Consider the following 22,862-nt stretch of genomic DNA (forward strand, 5'->3'; position numbering starts at 1 on the left):
CACTGATACTCCCTTTAGAGTGAGTTTATGGCACAAGAATGTGTTAGTCTTTTGAGGGGATGAAAAAAATTGTGTATGTGTGTAAAATGTGTGTAGCACTTTAAATTGATTTTTATGTCTCCAGTTTAGTCAAGCAGCAGGTGTTAAGTGGATGTCCCAGAGAGAAGACAAGTGACTACCGGACCTCAGTCATTGGAGAAAGCTGCAGGCCCTTATTAGTGTCTGTCATGTGTTAGTTGGAACTTCTGAGAATTGTAAGCTGTGTTATGCTTTTCTATTTTCATTGACAGAGCTTTTCGATGTGTAAATTATAGCAAAAGTGGCTTTTTCAAATACCTATTAATTTTTCTCTCTTTAGGGCATGATCTATAAAAAGTGATGCAAGGTTCTTTGTGGTGTTTTAAAAAGTTGCTAAAATTGTGCATGAGCCAAGTAAAAAAATTAAACTTTGGGTTTATTTATATTTCAAATATCATGTAACTAATTTAAGATAAGTTAAATAGAGTGCAGTTCCTTAAATATGTGATGAATTAGCTAGAGCAGTACTCTGGGCACAAAGCAGAAAATAAATTTGTTCAGCCATATTTGCAGTGCTTTAGTGAAATGTCTTGATTGTTTAGTTCTTTTAAAAAAATAGCATTTGCTCTGAAGTTTTTTCTGAAGTGCAGTAATCAAATGGCACAAAATGTTGGGCAATTTGGCTATACATAACAAGAAAGTTGCTTCATTCAAGTAAATAACTATTGACTTTTATAAACCTTATCAGTACATCTTCATTCTTCAAATCATTGTCCAGTCTCATTAAAGAAAGTTAGTAGTTCTTATCTTAAAATGGAATCAAAGGGAAATTTAGCTGTTTCACATTAGAGTTCTATTCATTTAACAAGAGACTAGTTGCATTGTCTGTGAATAATAAAATATATATTTATAATTATAATCTCAATATACAAGAGCCAACCAATTTAAATACAGTATAAACAATCTTTGAAATCTATATTTTGTCTCTTTTTTTTAGTTGTTTCTTCTTTCTACCAACAAGGTACATGATTGTACTTAGTTCCAAAGGGACAAAAAGAAAAATACTATTTTTAAAGACACATTAACTGCTTTCTATTTACAGTTATTTTGAAGCATCATGCTATTTGATGGAAATTCATGCTTTATATTAGCACTTTGATCTTTTTCATGGCACTTATTATTTTTCACACTTGGTATGATTTTCCTTGTCTTGGAATATATTCAATTCAGTTAAATGTTAAGCTTACTAATATGTGTAGAGACTGTGCTGAGTAGGAGCTATTGAATAGAGTGGACACAAAGACAAATAAGACATGGTCCTTGCCTTCATAGAATTTACAGTCTACTAAAGGAATACTGCATGTATTCAGCTGACTATAGTACAACATGGATTGGCATATCACACAAGAGAAGTGCAAAAAAGTCATGCCAGGTCCAAGGAAGGAAAGATAAATTTTGATTAGGGGAATATATAGGGTGGAATGAGGGATTAGGAATTAGGGAGGTATTTGAGGTAGATCTTAAAAGGGTTTCAACAGACAAAGGTGGTGGGGAGGACATTAAAGACTTGGGAAATAGCAGAGGAGGAGAGTTGAGGAAGTAAAGTGGCATCAGAGAAAAAACACTGAGGTCAGAGACTCTGGGTTCAAATTCTGCCTCGTAAGCTTCCTATTTGTATCACAGTGGGCAAATCACTTAACTTCCCTGGCCTTCAATTTACTTATCTATAAAATGAGGGGATGGGACTAGATCATCGGAATCATACTCAAATAAAATGGGAGCCACTAATGCATAGATAAGGATTCCTCCTGGCTGCATATTAATTTTAAAATGTAAAATTTAAAATGTAATTAAAATATAATATTTAAAATAATTATTTAAAATGTAAAATATAATCTTTGTTGTATCTTTATTTTGTTAAATATTTCCCAATTACCTTTTCATCTGGTTCCTGCAGTACTTGTAAATGTTGCTGGCCTCTCTTTGACACCACTGGACTAGATGCCCTCTGAGGTTCTTTTTGGCTTTAGATGTAGTTAGGCTCTATGACCCTATAATGTTGGAGAGGAAGAATGTCTCATTCACATGCACATATCTTTCAGCTAGTAAAAAGCCTTTGACTAGGAGTTACTAGTTTAGAAATGTTTCAGCTGGTAATGTTGTTGTTTAATCTGATTCTTCATGACTCTGTTTGGGGTTTTCTTGGCAAAGAGTTGTTTGCCATTTCCTTCTCCAGCACATTTGACAGATGAGGAAACTAAGGCAAACAGGGTTAAGTAACTTGCCCAGGGTCACACAACTAGTAAGTGTCTGAGACCAGAAAGACAAGTTTTATTCTATCCACTTCACCACCTAGCTGCCCTATTCATGTGGCAATACTGAATGGCAAATGACTTCAGTACAAGAACTCCACAAAGGTAACTACATAAATTGTATAGCATATTAACTAAGACAGAAATTGTATCCCCTTTTATGTAGGAAAACATTTGTAGCCTATCAAAAACTATCTTTTGGGCATTCCTAAAAATGATAGTATCATAGATCTAGAACTAGAAGTCACCTCCCAAGCCGTCCAGTACAACCTCCTCATTTTACAAGTGAGGCTTAGAGAAGTTAGGTGATTTGTGTAAGGTCATGCTTAGCTAATAAGTAACAGAGGCAGTGTGGTTCAGTTCAAAAAAATAGAAAAGCAGCTCTTTCTAGAGTCAGAGGACCTGAGTTCCAATCCTGCCTCTGATGCTTGCTACTCATGTAACCTTAGGCAAGTCACTTAACCTCCTTGGGCCTCAGTTTCCTCATCTGTAAAAAGAGGGGGTTGGACTAGATGACCCCAAAGGTCCTTTCCATCTCCAGATCTGTAATTCTAAGAGCTGGGATCCAGTGAAATCCAACAAGCATTAATCAAGCACCTACTAGGCTATATGTTAAGTTCTGGGGATATAAAGACAAAATAAAAAGTCTTTATGTTCAACAATCTTACATTCTCTTGGGCGGGGATGGAATAACACAAATAAGCAAATTCAAAATCTATACAAAGTAAATAGAAGTGAGAAAATGTCTGTAAAACAATTTGTGAACTTTAAAAGAAATGTCAGCTACTTTTGTTATTTCTGGCCAGAGAGTTTAAGGGAAGTATAATGGAGGAAGTAGCCTTGGGCAAGTCACATCCCCTCTCCATGTCTCAGTTTCCTCATCTATAAAATTACACTTGGAAGTCCTTTCCAGTTCTAAATCTTACGATGGTAAGCAGGCCTCACCAGGGAGAGTGGATAGAATGTCAATTAATGTAGGTGGAAGTGAAGGGTGAGAAAGAAGGCATTCCAGGCTTAGGGAGGACCATATGAGCCAAGGAACGGAGGTAATAAAGTGAACTAGTCAGTGGAACAAAGAGTTTCTAGTTTGGCTGGAGCAAGAGGCAAAGCTATAACAGTAAGGTGGTGCTAGATTCATTCCCATCTTCATCTTCTTTGAATCTTTCCATTGCTTTAATTCTCTTCCCTCTATGTCCCCCCCCCCTTTTTTTTAAACTAGGAGAAATTTATGGGATAAGTAAAAGGATGACATCCATTGTAAGTACCAGCTTCACCTTGATCCCCAACCAGAAATACAGACGTAGCAACCGACGATCCAACCATTCTTGCAACATCCTTGGCTCAGATTCTCAAAACTTATCAACACTTGGGGATTTTAAAGCATTACCATTAGAGCTTTTCCAAATAATTTTGGAATATCTGTCAGGTGAGGTTTTAGAAGAGGAAATATTGCTAAACTACAGAATTCACCATTTCTGTTTTCCCTAAGAAACTATACTTTTCAATGGGCCTTGTGGCATTTTTAATATATTTCAACGTAGCTTAAACTGGTTTCTAAGTTTAATTTTCTGAGGGATAACAATAGATGCCTATGACAGGGTTTTTTTTGGTTCCTTTGTCCATTGGCTTTAGGTAACCTTCTTATAACTCCATTTCCAGTTCAATATGAAAAGAAATAAATTCTATTGTTCACCAAACATATGCACATAAAAATAAAGGGATTAATTTTTCAGAAAACAATTTGAATGTAAATAAAATTTTAATATCATAAAGTTGTTAAATGTTTATCAAAATGTTAAATAAATTTGTGAGATCCTCAAATCTGTTTCTTGTCAAGCCAACAATTTTATTCATAGTAGGTGTTTTTAACTTGGGATCAGTAAATTTGTTTTTTAAAAATATCTTAATATCTGTATTTCAGTATAGTTGGTTTCCTTTGTAATCCTATGTATTTTATTTTATGCATTAAAGTATTCTGAGAAGGGGTCCATAGGTTTTACCAGACTGCCAAAGGATCCATGACACAAAAAGAGATACCTGCATATTATATTCAGCCTTCAGTTTGTTTCTTGTTTTGGATTTGAATAAAAAAGAACTGAGAATACTTATTCAAAGAGATAAATTTTAATAAACTACATTAGAACTAAACATGTTTAATAAAAATGGGATATTCTGTAAGGGTACACCAAAAATTCTGTGACTTCACTGATTGGAAATCAGTTCAAAGTTCCTGGTTATTTCAGTGGTCAATTAACTTATCTTTCACTTTGTCATTGTTGCTAATTTCTTCTAGATCAAAATAAAAAAAATTTTGTGACAAACCTCAATGCATTTTGTTTTGATCAGTAGGAATTATCCCTTCATCTGTCTCAAATTTTTTAGATGTACTATTTTTCAGATGCTTTCTTTCTTTTCCACTCCAAGCTCTCCTCCTCCCACCACCACATTCTCTTTCCAATCCACAAATTAACTAACACTACTACTTTGGTAGTATTTCAATAGGATAACATAGTTATTTACCAAACATTCCCCACAAACCCTTGACAAGCTTCTCATATCCACAGTGGATACTGTTAAGGTCTGTTAAGGGGTCTCCTGAACTTGTCACATAACCCCAGATTGAGAACCTCTGGCTTGGCATGTACCAAAAAGTAGCTCCAACTCCTTGAGGCAGGACGCTAGTTTTACTGAAGTAATTTTATTGTTATGTGTTCCTAAAGTATTAGTAAATGATAGAAAAGAATTCATACTTTTCTATTTTTTCAATAGTTTGTTAATGTGTTCATTTGTATGATTAGTTCTTTACCTAAAGTATAGCAAAAGTTAAGTTCTTATAGTTAAGCTAGTTATATTGGGTTTTGTTGTTTTAGTGAAGGATATCAGCACGCTAAGCATGGTGTCGAAAACCATCAGCCACCGCCTTATTAATTACGTCTCAACCACATCCGGAAGCAGAAGACTTTTACAGCAAGATTTTCATAACCTGGAGCTGTCTGGCAGAAGACAAGGCTCCTGTATGATGGAGCACTACAGATCTCTAGGTGACCTATGAAATGAGAATTATGACAAATAAAAGAGCTACACTTAATTAGGGGGATTCTATTATATAACTTTTGCCAGTAGGAAGTAGGGATATTTTCCAAATATTGCTTGGTATATAGATAATTTCATTACTTTCAATATGATCTTTTCCCATTAATTATACATTTCCTATATATAACAACAGTTCTTTTGTGATGTTTATCTTCAAAGATAAGCATAAAAGAGTATTTTTGAAAGGAACAAATGTATATGGTCACTTTTTCTCTTTTTATTATGTGGCTTGAATTGGAGATTGAGAGTTTAGGGAACTGATAGTTCTGTGCAGCAGCTTCCTGTGAAACATAATGCATGAGCTTTATCTCTGAATCTTTTATCCCTTTAAACCATATTCTAATCTTGTAAAAAAAATGAGTCAAGATTTTAAAATAATATACTGAATAAAATCCCTTATTCTCTAATAAGAATTTATGACTTCCTTTTTAAAAATACTATCCACATTACTAATAAATTATGTATTTTAAATTGCCCTTATCTAAGGGAGTTCTATATGATTTTTCTTCCTTTGGTCTGTAATCATTTATCTTTTTTTTCTCCTAGTTTACTGTTTCCATTCTTTCTAAGAGGAAAAATGAAATAAAAATCAAATTTGGACCTTATTGATGAGCATCAATTTAATCACAAAACTGCTGTATATAATTAAACTTAGGATGATAATAAAACAAAAATATATCAGAGTGAAATTCAGAGCTAAATAAAGGCAAAAGAGCAAACTAAACAAATGCCATATTGTCGTACCTCAAGGATGCCTAATTTTAAGATAATTATCAGGAAGACTCCAAGCATAAAATAAGAATATTTAAATATATAAATAGATTTAACTAAGACAAGATGAGTATAAATTTTGTTACATAATCTTACCATATTTTTTCAGTGTTAATAAACCAGATTAATGAAGATTTTGAATTTAGCCATTATTTTTAGCTATTATTAAAAATTATATATTTCTTCAAGGTTTATGGGAGGGCAGTAAAATGCTTACTTCAATATTTGGTTTTAATCAAATGAAAGAACAAATTAGTACAGTTTTTTTTCCCTCTATGGTCAAGTCTCTGCTACTTAAACAAAACAGCCTGAATAATAAGCAAAAAATCTTCATAAGCCCAAATTTTCCAATTTCTTGAATTACTTGTATAATAATAATCTTAGATTTCTACAGCACATTTTATATTTCATCTCATTCGATCATATACTTACATTTGATTCATATGTTTACTTCAAGCTTCCATTTTATTTTGGCTATAGATACCTAGTTCTTCAGGTTTCTTAGTGTTTAAGAAGGTGGACCATATTTTCTTATTGCTGTTCTTCCCTGGTCTTTTATTGGTTTCAAGCAGTAAGGTAACATTTTCAGAATCTTTCACTCTGAAGATTGTGAATTTTAATTTACTGCTTTCACACAAGAAACAGAGCAGATGGCTAATATGGAGAGAGCATTGCATCTAAGTCTATTTTTGTAGCAGGAAAAAAAAATTTAAGAACTTGGTCTGTAACTGCTCTGAGCACCTGTGTCTAAAAAAAAAGAAAAGAAAAATTAGCTAGTATTGTTAACATTTTATGGACATGATATGCCTTGAAAGTAAGATTTACAGGAAGCAACTAATGTTCAACTACAGCTTCCTCACTAGAGACCAAGTGACAAAATATGGAGGGAAAATACTCAACCACTGAAAGTCTACATGTATAAACATATATATAAATATATATTTGTATATATTTATACATCTAAAACTAAGCAAAGCCAATGTTTAAACTTCATATTTGATCATAAGCTGCTCAAATAGAGTAATTTTCAAAAATTATATCAGTAGAATTTACAAGTTTATACGACATTTTAAAATCTTTTATTTTTTCCAATTACATGTAAAAACTATTTTTAATATTTGGTTTTTTTTAAATTTTGAGTTCCATATTTTCTCCCACCCTCATTCCCATCTCCCTTCATTGAGAAGGCAAGCAATTTGATATGGATTATACATGCAAAACATATAACCGTATTAGTCATAGATAACATTTTTAATGGAAGAATTATGACCTTTGCTGGGGCTGAAAGTCATGTGTTTAGGTTTTTCCCCTCTGAAATAAGTTTGTTTTCAGAATAAGTATAAGCAGATCGTATCTGTCATAAGATTATCAACATTTCCATTTTAGGAGTACCATCCATGTAAAGTCACAGAAAGTACATAATCCACTAACTGACACCATAGCAATAGCAGTTAAAGATGCAAAGTTCCATGGAAAATTAAAGATTTTTTAAACATTATCTGAAAACAATACTATAAAATCCTTATATGATCCCCCTAGTAGGATATTTTTGAAGGAAAAGTTTTTAACATGGTCATTATCCCATATCAAATACTTTGTACTAACAAAACTACTTCCAACTTCTGGAATTTTAAACACTTAATCATTTTAAATTTCTACATATTTCGGGAAAAGGTTAAAACTGTTTTTGCCACTCTACCCAGGCTCTTCACTGACAACTGACAACAGAGTACTTTCTTATGCTTTCTTACAGAGATAGTATGTCAAGACATATAGGTTTCCTTGATGTAGCTTCAAATTTTACTCATCATGCCCTTTTTAATCCAAATATTTTCCCACATTTGCAACTTTAGAGCCAATATCATATTTTTACTATACCATGTTTTTATTTTATTTTTAATTTATAAGATAAAACGAGTAATTCCATAACATAGTATAATAAAAAAAGATGATTGCACACAAAACTGCAATGTCATATTTTTTGCAGAATATGGCCCTGGGTGTCATAAATGGACATTAAAACAACTTAGTAAACAGCATATGCCTTACACCTTCTTGACAAAGTTTGTCTTACCTGCTCACTTGCCATACATTCAAGATACATTCAAGAGACATGTGTCTACTTGGTCTGTTCAAATTATCTGCCATTTTCTTATATGTGTATCTGTCTCCTTTCTCAGGTTTATTGTTTAAAAGGTGTACGTTGCTGCTGCCCACAAAAGAAAGGCTAAAGTACATTCACAAGATACTCTCAGAAGTAAGAATAAATTTATATTTCTGAACGTTTACATAAATTTATTTTAAAATAAACATGTTTTATAATTACCTTGCAATAATTTTTAATCTACTTCTTACAATTTTCGATTCTTGTCTTAGGATAGTGAAGTATACTCAATAATTTTATTCATAATGATCAAGTACTCCATGTGCTCAGATATTATAAAATATAGACCTATTTATCTTGTTTTTTAACCACCTCTTAAATGTAACTCAGGACTTTATTCAAATTCATGGGATTTCTGTGGGAGAGTATAAAAAGCACCATGCCTGGAGTAAAAAAAAACTGGATTCATTTTCTAGTCTAAGACATTTCCTAGCTACATACTGAAGGAAAATCATTTAACCCTTTTAATCATAGTTTCCTCATGTATGAAATACGGATAACAATACTTGTACCACCTACCTCATAGGGTTGCTATGTGGAAAGCACTATAAAGTACTATATAAATCTGAGCTATTATGATTTTCCATGGTTTTTTTAAATTTACATTGAAATTATAATGGGTTTTTTTCATTAAATTTGATTTTATTTTCAAAGGACTATCCACCTTCTCTCCCGCTGCCCCTTTCATTTCTCATTCCCCTTCCATCGACCCCCTCGTTGAGAAAGCAAGAAAAACAAAACAAATTCCAGAATTGATTGGTCATATCCAGTAAAAATTATGTCTTAATCTGCACTCTGAATCCCATGCCTCATTATCATGAGGTAGACAGCATATATAGCACTTTCATTCTATTACTCTATTGTAATAGTCTTTTTTTGATTAAAAAAAAACACCTTATTTTTTAGACATCCAGAAAAAGAGTAAAGTTAATTTTAATCATAATAAAAACATCAACTTTAGAAGATACCAGTAATAGTTTTATAAATTTATGACAATACTGTTGGATATAGTACTCAAAAACTTTCACTATACAGAAACGATCACCTAAATCAAGTAATTCAGTCTGATACATTAAGTGCAACTTATAAGGTCCCTACCTGAATTGGTAGAGGTAGTCCCTTCACCTAGGAGTTCCTTATAGTAATAAAATCACAAATCTAGTCACAGTCCTCAGTTAATGCGGTATAAAATATTTCTTTTATATTATTTATTATGTTGGTATGGTATTCATTTGGAATGGAATTCTGGCCTAAATTGTAATATCTTTAAAACTGACCTTTCTGCTTTCTGTGACTCCCTTCTCCAATACATTCTATACATTGACCCAAGGGTAATCTTCTTTGAATATAATTAAAAATTCCCCAAACATTACTATTTTCTTGTTATATTGCCACATAAAAACTTTCAAGATTTTCCCATTTTTTGCGTGATAAAATCCAACTGTTTAACCCTATCTCCCGTCTAATTTGCCCTAACCAATCCAACATGAACCTTCTCCAGGCATGATTCTCCTTCCTGTTCCCTAAATATACCATATTAATTTTTGCCTTCTTACCTTTGGCCATGCTATTTTGTAACTTGAAATGTCTGCCCTCTCCTCTCTGCCTCTCTAAATTATACCAGTCTTTCACGGTTAAGTCAAGTCCCACTTCTTTCATGAAGGCTTTCTTATTGTTCTACCCCAAATGAATTTTTTTCTCCACTGAACTCTTATAATATTTATTGCTTTTCCAACCAATTTAGCATTTATACATAAACTATCTTATATTATTATTTAACTGTGTAAAATTATCTCCCTCAAAGAAACCGTAAGTTTCTTGAAAGCATAGACCCCATTTAATAGGGTCTTTTTTTAGTCTACCATGCACAGATATAGCATGTAGCCAGGTATTCAAGAAATGTTATTAAAATGAATTTTAAAGTCAAACTGTTACAATTTAATTGATGAGGAAATAACAGCTTTTCTCTTTATAGGTTTCATGTTTTAAATTCAGTGGCTGTGGAATTCCTATGCAGTGTTTAGGATTGCCGTGTTATGGAATGTTTTTACAGGTACTGTACCTTTTAAGCAAAGGAGAAAAAGCATTTTTGGTTAGTAGTAAATAGAACATAGAAGTGTGTCCTATGGCAAAGTAATAGAGGTTGAAATAACTAAAGAGAACAACAATAAATAATTGAACCTTTGACTATATTATTCTGTTATAGGTAGCATATTTCACATGTGTCCGAACTACTCATTGCTCTGACCAACACTATTTTGTAATCATTAATACATTTTACTAAATCTGTACCTTAAAGTTGTGAAACTCTAATGTCTTTGACCAATTGCACGTTTATCATGTTGTTCCAATAGATCACTAGCTGCCCTCGATAAGGTTGTTTCACCAAAAGTTGTGATATACTGTGGTCCTAAAAATACAGTACATCTTAATGAACTCAAGGACTTGGGCTAATTCTTCAAAATGTATTGCAAGCACTAATATATCTATACTCTTAGAAATCATTGTTTTTGTTATTGAAACTATTATTTCAATAAAAAGTTGCAGTGTGGCTAATCTTGTAAACAGGAAAAGTAAAGACTGATAAATTCTGAGACTATATTTAGGGATGCCTTTTTTAAAAAAGCTGAACACTTTTCTAAATTAATCTGCTAGAAGCAATTCTAAATAACTTAAAGAAGACATTTTTAAGTGGCAGAAATTCAATTGAATTATTCTAGCGAAGAATTTATATACCTAATTACTGTTTTGTTTTTAATATCTTTTTAACAGATGTCTGACTTAGCTCTGCTATTTTGCCTAATAGATAATCATGAATTTTAGCTGTAATAAACTCTTCCACTGCTTACTACAGCTAAATGTCATAAATGAATGCTAATATTTATAATATTTTAACTTGGTAAATGATAGGTTTTTGTTTGCTTTTCACTACAATCCCTGTTAATAATTCTACCACAGTATAATTCTGAGTGAAATCCCTAAGTAAATGTTCCTGAAATCTTACCAAAAAAAAATGTAGGCCTTATTAAAGAATCAAATTTTGCTCAGTATACTACTGTCACAGTACAGGTGTCAGTTCAGGTGTCAAAATTCATGTCACAATGCATGCAATAAAATAATAAACTGTATGTACAAGAGCTTCAGTTGTCATTTAGAAAGTCCATTGAAAAGTTATTGCTTTTCTCAACAAAAGAAAGGAATTTGGATTTGGAGCATCTTAAGATATTGTTTATAAAAACCATTTCCTGTATATAAGGAAAATCCCTAATGGATGAGAACAAAGTATGCTGCAAATCATCTTTATAAAAAGCAAAAGTGACCTGAACTTCAACTTGATGGCCTGCATATCTGCAATGTTTTCTTTATTTTGTTATCTTTAGACCCTAACAGCAGGTTGGGATGAGTTGGAGTGCCATCGTGTTTATAACTTCCTATGTGAGTTGACTAATCTACCCCGCAAGGTGCAGACAGTTGTTTGCAGTAAACCAGGTAAAGATATGATATTCAAGTAGAGTATTTTAAAACGGGAAAAAAAAATAGAGAACAAAAATCAGATTCAGTAGCCCAACACAATATTGAAAAATTTAATTTTAAATACCACTTACATCTGCTCCAGACTGATCTTTTTACTGTCCCCTGAACATTACTTATAGACTCCTATCCTAAGGCCACATTTATTACTCATCATATTCTGCCTTGTCTTGTTAGATGAGGCATTATACACATGAAAGGGTAAGTAGTCCAATGAAATTGTAAGCTCCTTTAGGATAGGAACTGTATTTTATACTTGATTGTATTTCCCCATAACACTGAGAACATGGTAGCTTTTCCATAAATATATTGATTGATTAAAAAGGAAACAGTCAACTTAGACAATAATTTGGTCACAACCTTTTTGCTTCAGTTCAGCTCAACAAATATTAAGTGTCTACTTTGTGCAGAGTAGTTTGGTGGGTGTTATGGGGAATACAAAGGCAAAAAGGAAACAATTACTGCCCTCAAGTTTACATTCTACAAGACAATACAACATGTACACAGATTAGTGAATAAAATTTGAAGGGAGAAAGAGCACCAACTACTGGGAATATTGGAGAAGGCTTTGAGTAGAACTTTGAAGGAATATAATGACTAGGGAAGATAAAAACAAGGGACTGCCTGTCAGGACTAGAGGACAGGTTACGCGAATGGGAAGAAATAGAAATGTTGAGTTGTAAGGAACACCTAGTAGACCAATTTGTCTAGAACATAGAGTGTATAAAGTTGAGGGAGTAATAATGAGATTAGGCTAGAACCAAATTATGGACGGCTTTTAATACTAAATTTAGGAGCTTGTATTTAATCCTAAAAGCAACAGGAAGACACCAGCGGTTTTTGTACAGGAAAATGAGAGTATTTTGGTGGTCTTGTGGAGAATCGATTAGGGAAAAGATTAGAAACAGGAAGAAATTAGGAGGCTACTACAACAATCCTGGTGAGAGGTGATAAGGGTTTGAGATAAAGTAGTGGCTGAATAAGTGTGAAAAAATGGGATAGGTGCAAGATATATTGTGGAGTTAAAATTGACAGGATGCAGCAACTGAACAGATAAAAGAGGAGGGGGAAAGGGAGAGTCGTGGATAACTCCAAAATTATGAATCTGAGTGCCTCAGAGAATATGGTAGTGTCATCAGCAAAAATAAAGTTTAAAGTAGGAAGCAGATATAGGTGAGAAAGAAGAAATCTATTTTGGTCATGTTGAGTTTGAGATGCCAATGAGGCTCCCAAGTAGAGATATCCATCAGGGAGCAGAAATTGGAGAACTGGAATTCAGGAGAGATATTAGGATTAGGATGTTATAGATTTGGGAACCATCTGCATAGAGATAACAATTGAATCTATGAAAGTAGGTGACATCACTGCAGGAGAATGAGACAGAATGAGACCAAACTAGTACTGAACCTTGGGTGATGCCCATGCTTAGAGGGTGAGAGGTAGATGTTGAACCAGCAAGGAAACTGGAAAAAGAATGGTGAGACAGGTAAGTGAAGAAGCAAGAGAGAATAGCACCACAAAAGAGAAGAGAGGGGAGAGCTTCAGAGAACTCAAAGAGGCTGAGGGGCTGTGAGGTCACTGGTAATTAGAAAGAACAGTTTGAGTAGAATGGTGGATGGAGCTAGAAGCTAGATGGCACTGGGCTGAGGGGTGAGGAAAAGGAGGCAGTGAGTCTAGACAAATCTTTCTAGGAGTTTGGCAGTGAAAAGGAGAGAGCTAGGATGACATCTTGAGGGAATTAGAGACTTGAGGAAAGGGTTTTGAGAATGGGGTAGACCAGGGGTGGGGAACTTGTGGGCCTCAAGGCCACATGTGGCCCTCTAGGTCCTCAAGGCCCTTTGACTGAATCCAAACTTCACAGAACAAATGCCCTTAATAAAAGGATTTGTTCTGTTAAACTTGGACTCAATCAAAAGGCCATACCCAAAGACCTAGAAGGCCACTTGTAGCCTTGAGGCCTAAGGTTCCCCACCCTTGGGGTAGGGGTTAGCAAGTTTGAAGGCAATGTAAAGGAGCCAAAAGATAGGGAGAGAATGAAGATAAGAGAATTCTGGGTGGGGATATAATTAATTAACCCTTAGAGGAGACAGCAAGATATGGGATCTAGGACCCAGGCCACAGAATTAGGTAATGGGGTTAACTCTGACAAAGAGAAGGGTCTTCTTCTGTGATGACTGGAACAGGAAGAGAGGAAAATTAAAGATTTTGGAGGGTTTTTGAGATGTGAGTTAGGGGAAATAACAGAGTACATAAATGATAATTTCAATTTTCTTAGCAAAATAGGCAAGCTTATTTGCTGGGGGAGGGAAGAGCAGATAGGGAGTCACAGGAGGCTTAAAGAGAGAGAATAAGGTTTGAAGCAGTCACCCCCAGAAGTGGAATAGAGGAAGAATCAAAAAAGAATAGAAGATTGCAATGCAACCATGGAAGCATAGTTGGGATCAGATATCAGTTTACATAGTGAATCCAGTATTCTCTGCTGTGTGACTTCCTTCAGCGGTGTTCCTTAAAGTTAGGTATTGGGAAAGAGAGCGTGGGAGTGGCGTAGGGGGCTTGATGATCCAGAGCTTTGTTGTGTAAGACCGATAGAAACCTTTTATTGTATATTGATTAATGATGTGATACATGACTTCCACCTTTCTATATGTACTCATTTTTTAAAATTTGGAAATCCCATGAGATTCTAACCAAATTGTTCTATCTTTTCATTAGCCATGCCCCTAATTTTAAAGTATAGAATAAGGCAAGAACAATGAGCAGATTAGCAAAGCTAGAAAATTGGGGCAGTTTAAGAGAAGACTGCTAGATTATTTCTTGTCTAGAGATTTCAGCTCTTCAAAGATCTGTTATTTTATTGATGGTTTGCTCTCTCTATCAATGTAAATTGCAATCCCTCTACACCATAGTAGAGAATCTAAAAGTTTCTGTCACTAAAATAAGGCATCATTTGCTAGACAATTTTCTGATGATAAATTTAGCCTATTCTTTGGACAGCTGACATACAATCCATCATCAGGCCTTTGTAATTTTGTAAGACCTGCCAAAACTTGCATTTTAGTGGCAGAATGTGAGGTCGCCTCCACAACATGATGGGGCATCAAAGTTGAATTTTACTGGAGATTCTGACTTGATAGCCCACTTAGAATCACTCTGTAGGGGCAGCTAGGTGGCACAGTGAGTAGAGCACCAGCCCTGAAGTCAGGAGGACCTGAGTTCAAATTCGGCCTCAGATGCTTGACACATTCACTAGCCATGTGACTTTGGGCAAGTCACTTAACCCCAACTGCCCTGCCTTCCCCACTCCAAAAATAAAAAAAATTAAAAATAAATAGAATCACTCCGTAATCACTGTGGATATTTCCTTGCTTCTGATTTTCCAGAAATTTTTTGAAGGTAGATTTATCTGGTTTCTTTCTTAGGAAGTGCCCGAAAGTTGGAGTTAAGGATTAGACTATTCTGTCGGAGTGTCCTACTAGATCACTGGATACAGAGAAGTGACTCTGCCTTTTGGTTGACTCGAATACTAAAACCATGGCCAATGGTGAATCAGGCACGACTGCTCTATATAATCTTTGGACCAATATCATCTCAAGATGGTAAGAGCTTATTTTTCAGTAAAGCCACATTTCTGTTTAACTTTATTTTAAGGGGGAAATATAGTTTTGTTATACCTATTTGGTAATTATGCTATATTTCATGATTATACAGGTATATTTATGGACCCTTAGTGAGGCGGAACACAGTATTCCTTGGGGTAGCCCATTTACTTTGTGTCAACCTAACTCTTAGGAAGTATTTCTGTATATTAAACTTAAATCTACCTCTTTGCAGTTTCCTTTTTTTCTTTACTTAACTTTAATTTTACTTTTTTTTTACAAGCATTTACAAGCGTCCTATTTTTACAAGCATCCTATTGCCCCCCCGCCCCTGCCAAAAATAATTCTGAACCACAAAAAGAAAAATTCTCATAATAAATATGCATAGTCCAGGAAAACAAATTCCCATATTGCCAGTGTCCAGAAATTAATGTCTCATTCTGCATTTCGAGTCTGTCACCTTTATGGCAGAAAATGGTTATTGCATGTTTCATCTTTGGTCTTTTGGAGTCATGCTTTGCCATTGCATTGATCAGAGTTCTAAAGTTTTTCAAAGTTGCTTTTCTTTTTTTTGCCATTGTATAAATTGTTCGGCTCCTTCTGTTCACTTCACTCTGCATCATTCATAAAGATTTTCCTAGTTTCCTCTGAAACTTTCCATTTTGTAATTTCTAATGGTATAGTAATATTCTTTTACATTCATATGCTATAATTCATTTAGATATTCCCCAATGGATAGGCACCCTTTTAGTTACTAATTTTTGCTACTATCAAGAAGCACTATATGTATATGTATATATATTTTGTACATATGTATCTTTTCCCTCTTTCTTTGATCTTTTTGGTGTATAGACCTACTAGTAGTATTGCTAGATCAAAGTTTGGTGACTTTGAGGGCATAGTTCCAAACTGCTACCTCTACAACAATGTATTAGTGTGCCTGTTTTTCCACAACCCCTCCAACATGTGTCATTTTCCACTTTTGTCATATTTGCCAATCTCAAGGGTGTGAAGTAGAACCCAGAGTTGCTTTAATTTACATTGCCTTAATTATTAGTGATTTGGAGCAATTTTCATATGGTTGTTGATAGCTTGGATTTTGTTGTTTGAAAACTGCCAGCTTGTTAATTTATCGATTGGGGAATGACTCTTGTTCTCATAACTTTGTATCCATTCCCTGTGTGTCTTGGATATGAAACCTTTATTAGAGAAACTTGCTGAAGAGATTTTTCCCCTTTTATGTTTCCCCTTTAATTTTGACTGATTTTGTTGGTACAAAAGCCTTTTAATTTTAATTTTACATAAAATTTAATTTTGCATAATTTTTATTTTTATAAATTTTATTGATTTTATATAAATGTTATTAATTTTACATAAAAATGTCTATTTTATCTTCTGTGATTTATTCTGTCCCTTCTTTGGTCATGAACTCTTCTCCTTTCCATAGATCTGAAAAGTAATTTCTTCTTTGCTCTCCCAATTTGTTTGTGATGTCATTATCTATACCTAAGTTATGTATCCATTTGGAGTTTATTTTAGTATTTAGTGCAAGAGGTTGGTCTATATATACTTAATTTCTCCCACAGTTTTCATTTTTCCCAGAATTTTTTATACAGTATATTTTTATATTAGCTTAAATTAACTTTAAGCTTCAAAGATGGAAACTGTTCTGCTAAAGTTCATTATCAAATACATTTCATTATCTCCAATTTTTAAATTTAAAAGGTGCTATACATTTTTCAATATTCAATCAATTCTTTTTGTCTAAGTAAGAGAATAATGCAACTCGTAATACAAAAGAGCAGTTAAAATATATATTTGTTTTTTATAATGTACTATGATGTATGTGTACCCATATGTACTTTTTCCTTCCCACAAGCAGATAATTTTAAAATTGACATGATTTGTATGTTATGATTAAAAATATTTATAAAGGTACCAAGGATAAGCATATCCTTAGTATAAATTAGTGTTTAATATTTATTTGATAAAAAATTCAGTAAAGTTACGAAACTTCTATTTTTCTCCATTCTTGTTTGTGGTACATCAGTAGCATTATCTTCATACTGAAAGCATTACTTTGCTCACTAAAACAACCTTTCTTTTGGCTCCTTTAAATGCTCTTAATATTTTTCCTCATTCTAATAAGAAACATTTTAAAGTTATATTGCAATCTAAACTCACCTCCCATTATGAAAGTTCAAATAAGTGTAATGTGCTTAAATAATGGGATTTCACTTTCTAATCCTATTTATTTTTTAAACTACTAAAACCATCTGCCTCTCATAGAAATTTTGTCACATTTTACTTGTTCCAATTACTCAGGACAGGTGGTTTGGCAGAAAATGACAGAAGGACCTACAGATGAAACCAGTCTAAAAGGCTTAGCCGATGCCATTAAATTACTGTATGACACTGACACTAAAGAGTGGACAGCAGATGATGTAATCAGTCTTGTAGATGAACTATCAGGTAAAACTGTATGTTTAACAATGTTAATTACTGAGAATTCTGCTATCAGAGCATAATTATTAAACATAAGGCAATTTCTACAGGGAATACATTTCCTATTTTAAATCATGACACTAAAATATTTTGTTAGTAGTGAATTTAGAGACCTTAATTTTAAAGCTGAAGAGAAAGGATATAACTTAATCCAAATACCAGCTACACATATGCATATGTAATTTATATATTCTTTGTTGAACCATAGTAAATTAACCATACCAGATCTCAAATTCCATCCCTGCAGGGGATTACTGTCTAAGGATACATAGCGGAGAAAACTCCCCACTTGCCACTCCTATAGGAAAGGGAAGAGTAGTTTCTGACCTCCCTATAGTCCTAAAGAAAGGTACACAGGTTCATATCATCCTACCTTGTAGTATATGAGTCAGAGAGTTGGAATAAACATATTACTAGTATTTCTGAAGTAGCTGCATGACATTAAAATTTTTATTCTGGTTGAATATTATAATTGAAAAACTAAAGTATTTTTCTGAGTTATGCTCTTGGTATTCATTTTCTTTTCAATAAAATTATGTAATATGTATGTTTAATAATGATTACTGCCACCATTAGACAATTTCTCATTAAGTAATTTTTTTTTCTACAACAAAAGTGGTTCCCCGAGAATGGCTTCTAGAGAATAATGCACGTCTCCTTATCCTAAGTGGGAATAATATATGTTTCACCTTCATGGCTAGCAAAGCTGTGAATGGACGGACCAGTGAACTAGCACGGATGATAGTCTTTTTGGCTTTGGTAAGTACAGAACAAAGTCTGTTCTAGCATCCAGACTAATACCGTATTCACCACCACTTAAAAACCTGATGGATCACTTTTCCTGTGTAATTGAAATATACTTAAAATATCAATTATTTTGAGAGATTAAGAAAGTTAATTATATCTTAAAATATCATGTTTTCAAACTATACAATAATGTCTTCTGAAACATACTTCATATATCTTCCTCCCTATCTTATCCCCTCCCCCTTCCAATTCATATCCACCTTAGGAGGATGGAAATTAATGTTAGACCTTAGTGATCACCAATCCCTTCATTTGACAGACAAGAAATCTTAGGTCCAGAACCCAACTCACCAAAGGTCAATCAGATAATTAGTAGCACAACCAGAATTGAGATTGTTTCTCTGACTCCAAATCTAGTGTTCTTTCTATTATACCATGTGGATTTTTTTTTCAAAACTTAATAAAAAAAAACTCCAACACCTCCTCCAGAAATACTTTACTATTTAACTTCACTTAACTCTAAGCCCTCCTTTTCTCTAAAACTTCTATGTTCAGTTTGTATTCTATCTCAACTCTGATTCTAGAACTTTACTTTCTCTACAATCTTTGCCAACATTCTTAAGTCATTTGAATATATATACATATATATGCACACATACATATGCAAACACATACATACATACATTGTGCATGTGTGTGTGTGTTTCATCACCCCTAAGGGACTATAAAATCTTTAAGGGAACAGGTTATCTTTTTATTCTTTAGGACCCTAGTGTGGTGTTTTGTATGTAGGAAATATTCAGGAAGTGTTTGCTGTCTGACTGATAATAATTAGTTATCCATAGTCTGATCCAGTTTTTCATAATGTATATCTGCTACACATGATGAACTGGTCATCTGAAAGGTTAGTGAATAAAACTTGCCCCCTTTATGAACAACTTTAGCTACAAATATGCTATTATTTGCTTATAAACACTATAGTTAAATTAGTATAAATAACCTCTAAACTACTATATATGTTAAAATGATTAGAGTTTTTTAAAAAGGTAATCAATAACTTTACTATAATGGTTCTTATGTTAACTAATAATACTTTGTGACAATCACGGACTTGAACATCTCTTTAGCAGTATTTTGCAAAATTAATTGAGCTGTGGAATACTTTTAGACTTGCAGTAATATTAATAAAAGCCATATATGCTGGTGGGATTGGAGGAAGGAAGATAGGAGGGTCTGCTAGCATGGCTATCATCAGGGTATGTCTATTATCATGCCAAAAATGACAAACAGAATTTTTGATAATGCACAATTCCATAATTTATATTTTAGATGGAAAAATATCCCTAGCACCAAAATGTTCTCATGTAATCTCTAATCACAACATGTAGGACACTGGGGTTCCACAGAATACAATTTGTGAAGGAATGATTTAAAATATTTTTTTTTAAATTTGCACCTTTTGAATGAGATACTTGACTTGAGAGCATTTTTCATTCTAGAGCTACATAGCTAAAATTGAATATTTTGCAAAGCACATCATGACCTAACACAGTTATACACTTTAAAAATCAACAATAAATATTTCTTTTTTATAAAAGTTATCTATAAAAGTTAAAGAGCAATAGTATAGAAAGTAATTGTTTGTATCTAGTTCAGCATTCCCTTTATAGTTATCCCTTCCATATCTCAACTTTCCCCATTGTGGTGTCGATAATATCTTGGGTTGGCATAAGAAATAAAATGGAATTTTTTGGAAGTTTTGCAGAAGCCACAGGCAAAACATGAAGGCCAGCAGACAACACAGAGCCTATGACCAAACTCTTAACACAAAATTTATAGTAAGGTTCTGCAAACAGCCCATAAACAAAAAAGAAAAAAATTTAGACTTCTTCTCTGGTATGAAGGGAAGGCCAAAAAATTTTACATGGATTGTTCAGATCACAGGGATGCTACATCCCTAACCCCAACCATATGGAAGGGATAACTGTAATTATTATTAGCGGTAATCATCCTGATAACAGCTGATATTTAAATAGCACTTTACAATTTACAAATTGTTTTATATGTTACTATCTCATTTGATTCCCTGAACAACCCTTTGAGGTATTTGTTGTTGTTCAGTAGTTTCGGTTGCATTTAGCTCTTTGTGAGCCCATCGGGGTTTTCTTGGCAAAGACACTGGAGTGGTTTTCCATTTCCTTCTCCAGCTCATTTTGTAGATGAGGAAACTGAGGCAAAAAGGGTTAAGTGACTTGCCCAGGGTCACACAGCTAGTTTGTCTGAGGCCAAATTTGAACTTAGGTGTTCCTGACTCCAGGTCTGGCACTCTATACACTGCACCACCTAGCTGTCCTGAGGGAGTTAGTACAAGAATAATTATATCTATTTCATGAAGTGAGAGGAAACTAAGGTTCAAGAATGTGGTAACTTGCCAAAGGTCATATAGTTAGTAAGTAGCAAAGCCAAGTCTCCTGACTCCTAATGCAGTTATTTTACCACTGTACCACAGCTATTGTCTATGCCAAGTCAAGCCAACAAGCATTTATTAAGTGCCTACAAATGTGCTAGGTAGGCACTGTGGTAAATTCTGGGAAAACAAAGAAAATCAGAGAATAGTGCCTGCTCTCAAGGAGTTCCCAGTCTAATAGGGGAGATAACAGGCAAACTTCTATGTACAAACAAAATATATTCAGTACACGTTGGAGATAATCAACAGAGAAAAAGTACTAACTAGCATAAAGGGGGTTCAGGAAAGGCTTCTTGCAGAAAGGTGGGATTTTAGCTGGTTCTTGAAGGAAACCAAGAAAGCCAGGAGATGGAGAAGAGGAAGAGAAGTCCAGGCATGGGGGAGAGCCAGTGAAAACGCATAGTGTTGGGAGATAGAGTGTCATATTCAAGGAAGAGCCAAATTCCAACTCCAGGAGCACTCACATTTATAATAATCTTTGTCTAAATCAGGTCTGCGAGAAGGACCTGTACTGCATGGACTGGGCGGTAAAAATGATGCAAAAAGTCTGCAAAGTCTTTAGCACGCAAGTAGAAAGAAATAACTTCCTGCAGAACGTGGAAAATGCATTTGCACGTGTTATAATGGACATGCTGCAGTCAGTTATGTCTGGTGAGTACTTAACTTACATAGGCATTACACAAGTGTGCAATAAGAAAGCCCAAGGTCACATTACTAGGAAAGGGGAGAGTTAGAAGTAGCACCCACATCTTTTGACTCCTAGTCCAGTGTACTTTGTTACAGGATTTCATGGTTGTTATAATTGACTTTTGATTGGGTGAAGCTTGCTGATTTGTCTTCTGTTAAATTATTCAGGAAAAATTTGGAAATCTTGTGTTTCAAATAAATCATATTTTAAAATTAATTCTCTTCCTCTCCCCACTCTCTCTATTCTGTTTCTGGCGTTTAGGAGACCGAGATGAAGAGGATAGCAGCTTTTTGAATTTGTTTCATCTTGTGAATGCACAGGCTAATTTCCATAAGGAAGTTTTATATATAACCATGAACAGTACCTCCACCTAAATACTAAGACATGATTTTAGAAAGTGCCTCACTGATCCAACCTTTAATGGACAGCTGCTTTTTCTCCATGTTCATCTTTTCGCACATGAAGGATAATGTCTGTGTAATTTTTTTTTTTATCATCTAGTTACCCTGCCCTGAGAGCCAAAAAAAGGTGCTCTAGTTTTAGCAACAACTGATTACACCACTGAACCTAGAATGTTTTGTGAAGACTTGTAAAGGAGTTTGGGGCTATTTAAAATATAAATTCACGTTCTTTGCCATCTCTCTGAACATATAACCACAATGGGAATATTAGTCATATCACTGTTCACTTTTGCACAAAGTAACAGATCACCTCAACCTAAAGAAAACACATTTTGCTCCTTTTCTTTAAAGTGGATCATATACTTTGGATTGAGATAAATGTTGCAAACAGAGGAAAAGTATAAAAGGAAGGAAATTACCTACCTTGCTGCCCAAATAGCTTCAGAAGTAACTTTTACATTTCTAGTGTGATGCTACTTTCCTAAGGTTTTTCCCTCATCCTCAGAAAGTGAGTTACTTCAAGGGGGTCTGAAAAAGGAAACTGGACATATCAGAGGTTAGAAACAGAT

General features: G+C 34.0%; 1 protein-coding gene across 1 annotated transcript; it reads left to right on the top strand.

The window, feature by feature from the left end:
* Window positions 1-222: 222 nt before the first annotated feature.
* On the top strand, window positions 223-22,266 carry FBXO47 (F-box protein 47). The gene is made up of 11 exons (XM_036756342.1): window positions 223-254; window positions 3,550-3,756; window positions 5,201-5,371; window positions 8,375-8,451; window positions 10,334-10,411; window positions 11,739-11,847; window positions 15,309-15,485; window positions 17,811-17,957; window positions 18,607-18,749; window positions 21,696-21,855; window positions 22,154-22,266. The coding sequence occupies exons 2-11, from the start codon at window positions 3,576-3,578 to the stop codon at window positions 22,264-22,266; spliced, it is 1,356 nt and encodes a 451-aa protein (XP_036612237.1). The 5' UTR covers window positions 223-254; window positions 3,550-3,575.
* Window positions 22,267-22,862: the final 596 nt, after the last annotated feature.

Source organism: Trichosurus vulpecula, chromosome 4 (assembly GCF_011100635.1).
Source record: "Trichosurus vulpecula isolate mTriVul1 chromosome 4, mTriVul1.pri, whole genome shotgun sequence".
NCBI classification, from domain to species: Eukaryota; Metazoa; Chordata; class Mammalia; order Diprotodontia; family Phalangeridae; genus Trichosurus; species Trichosurus vulpecula.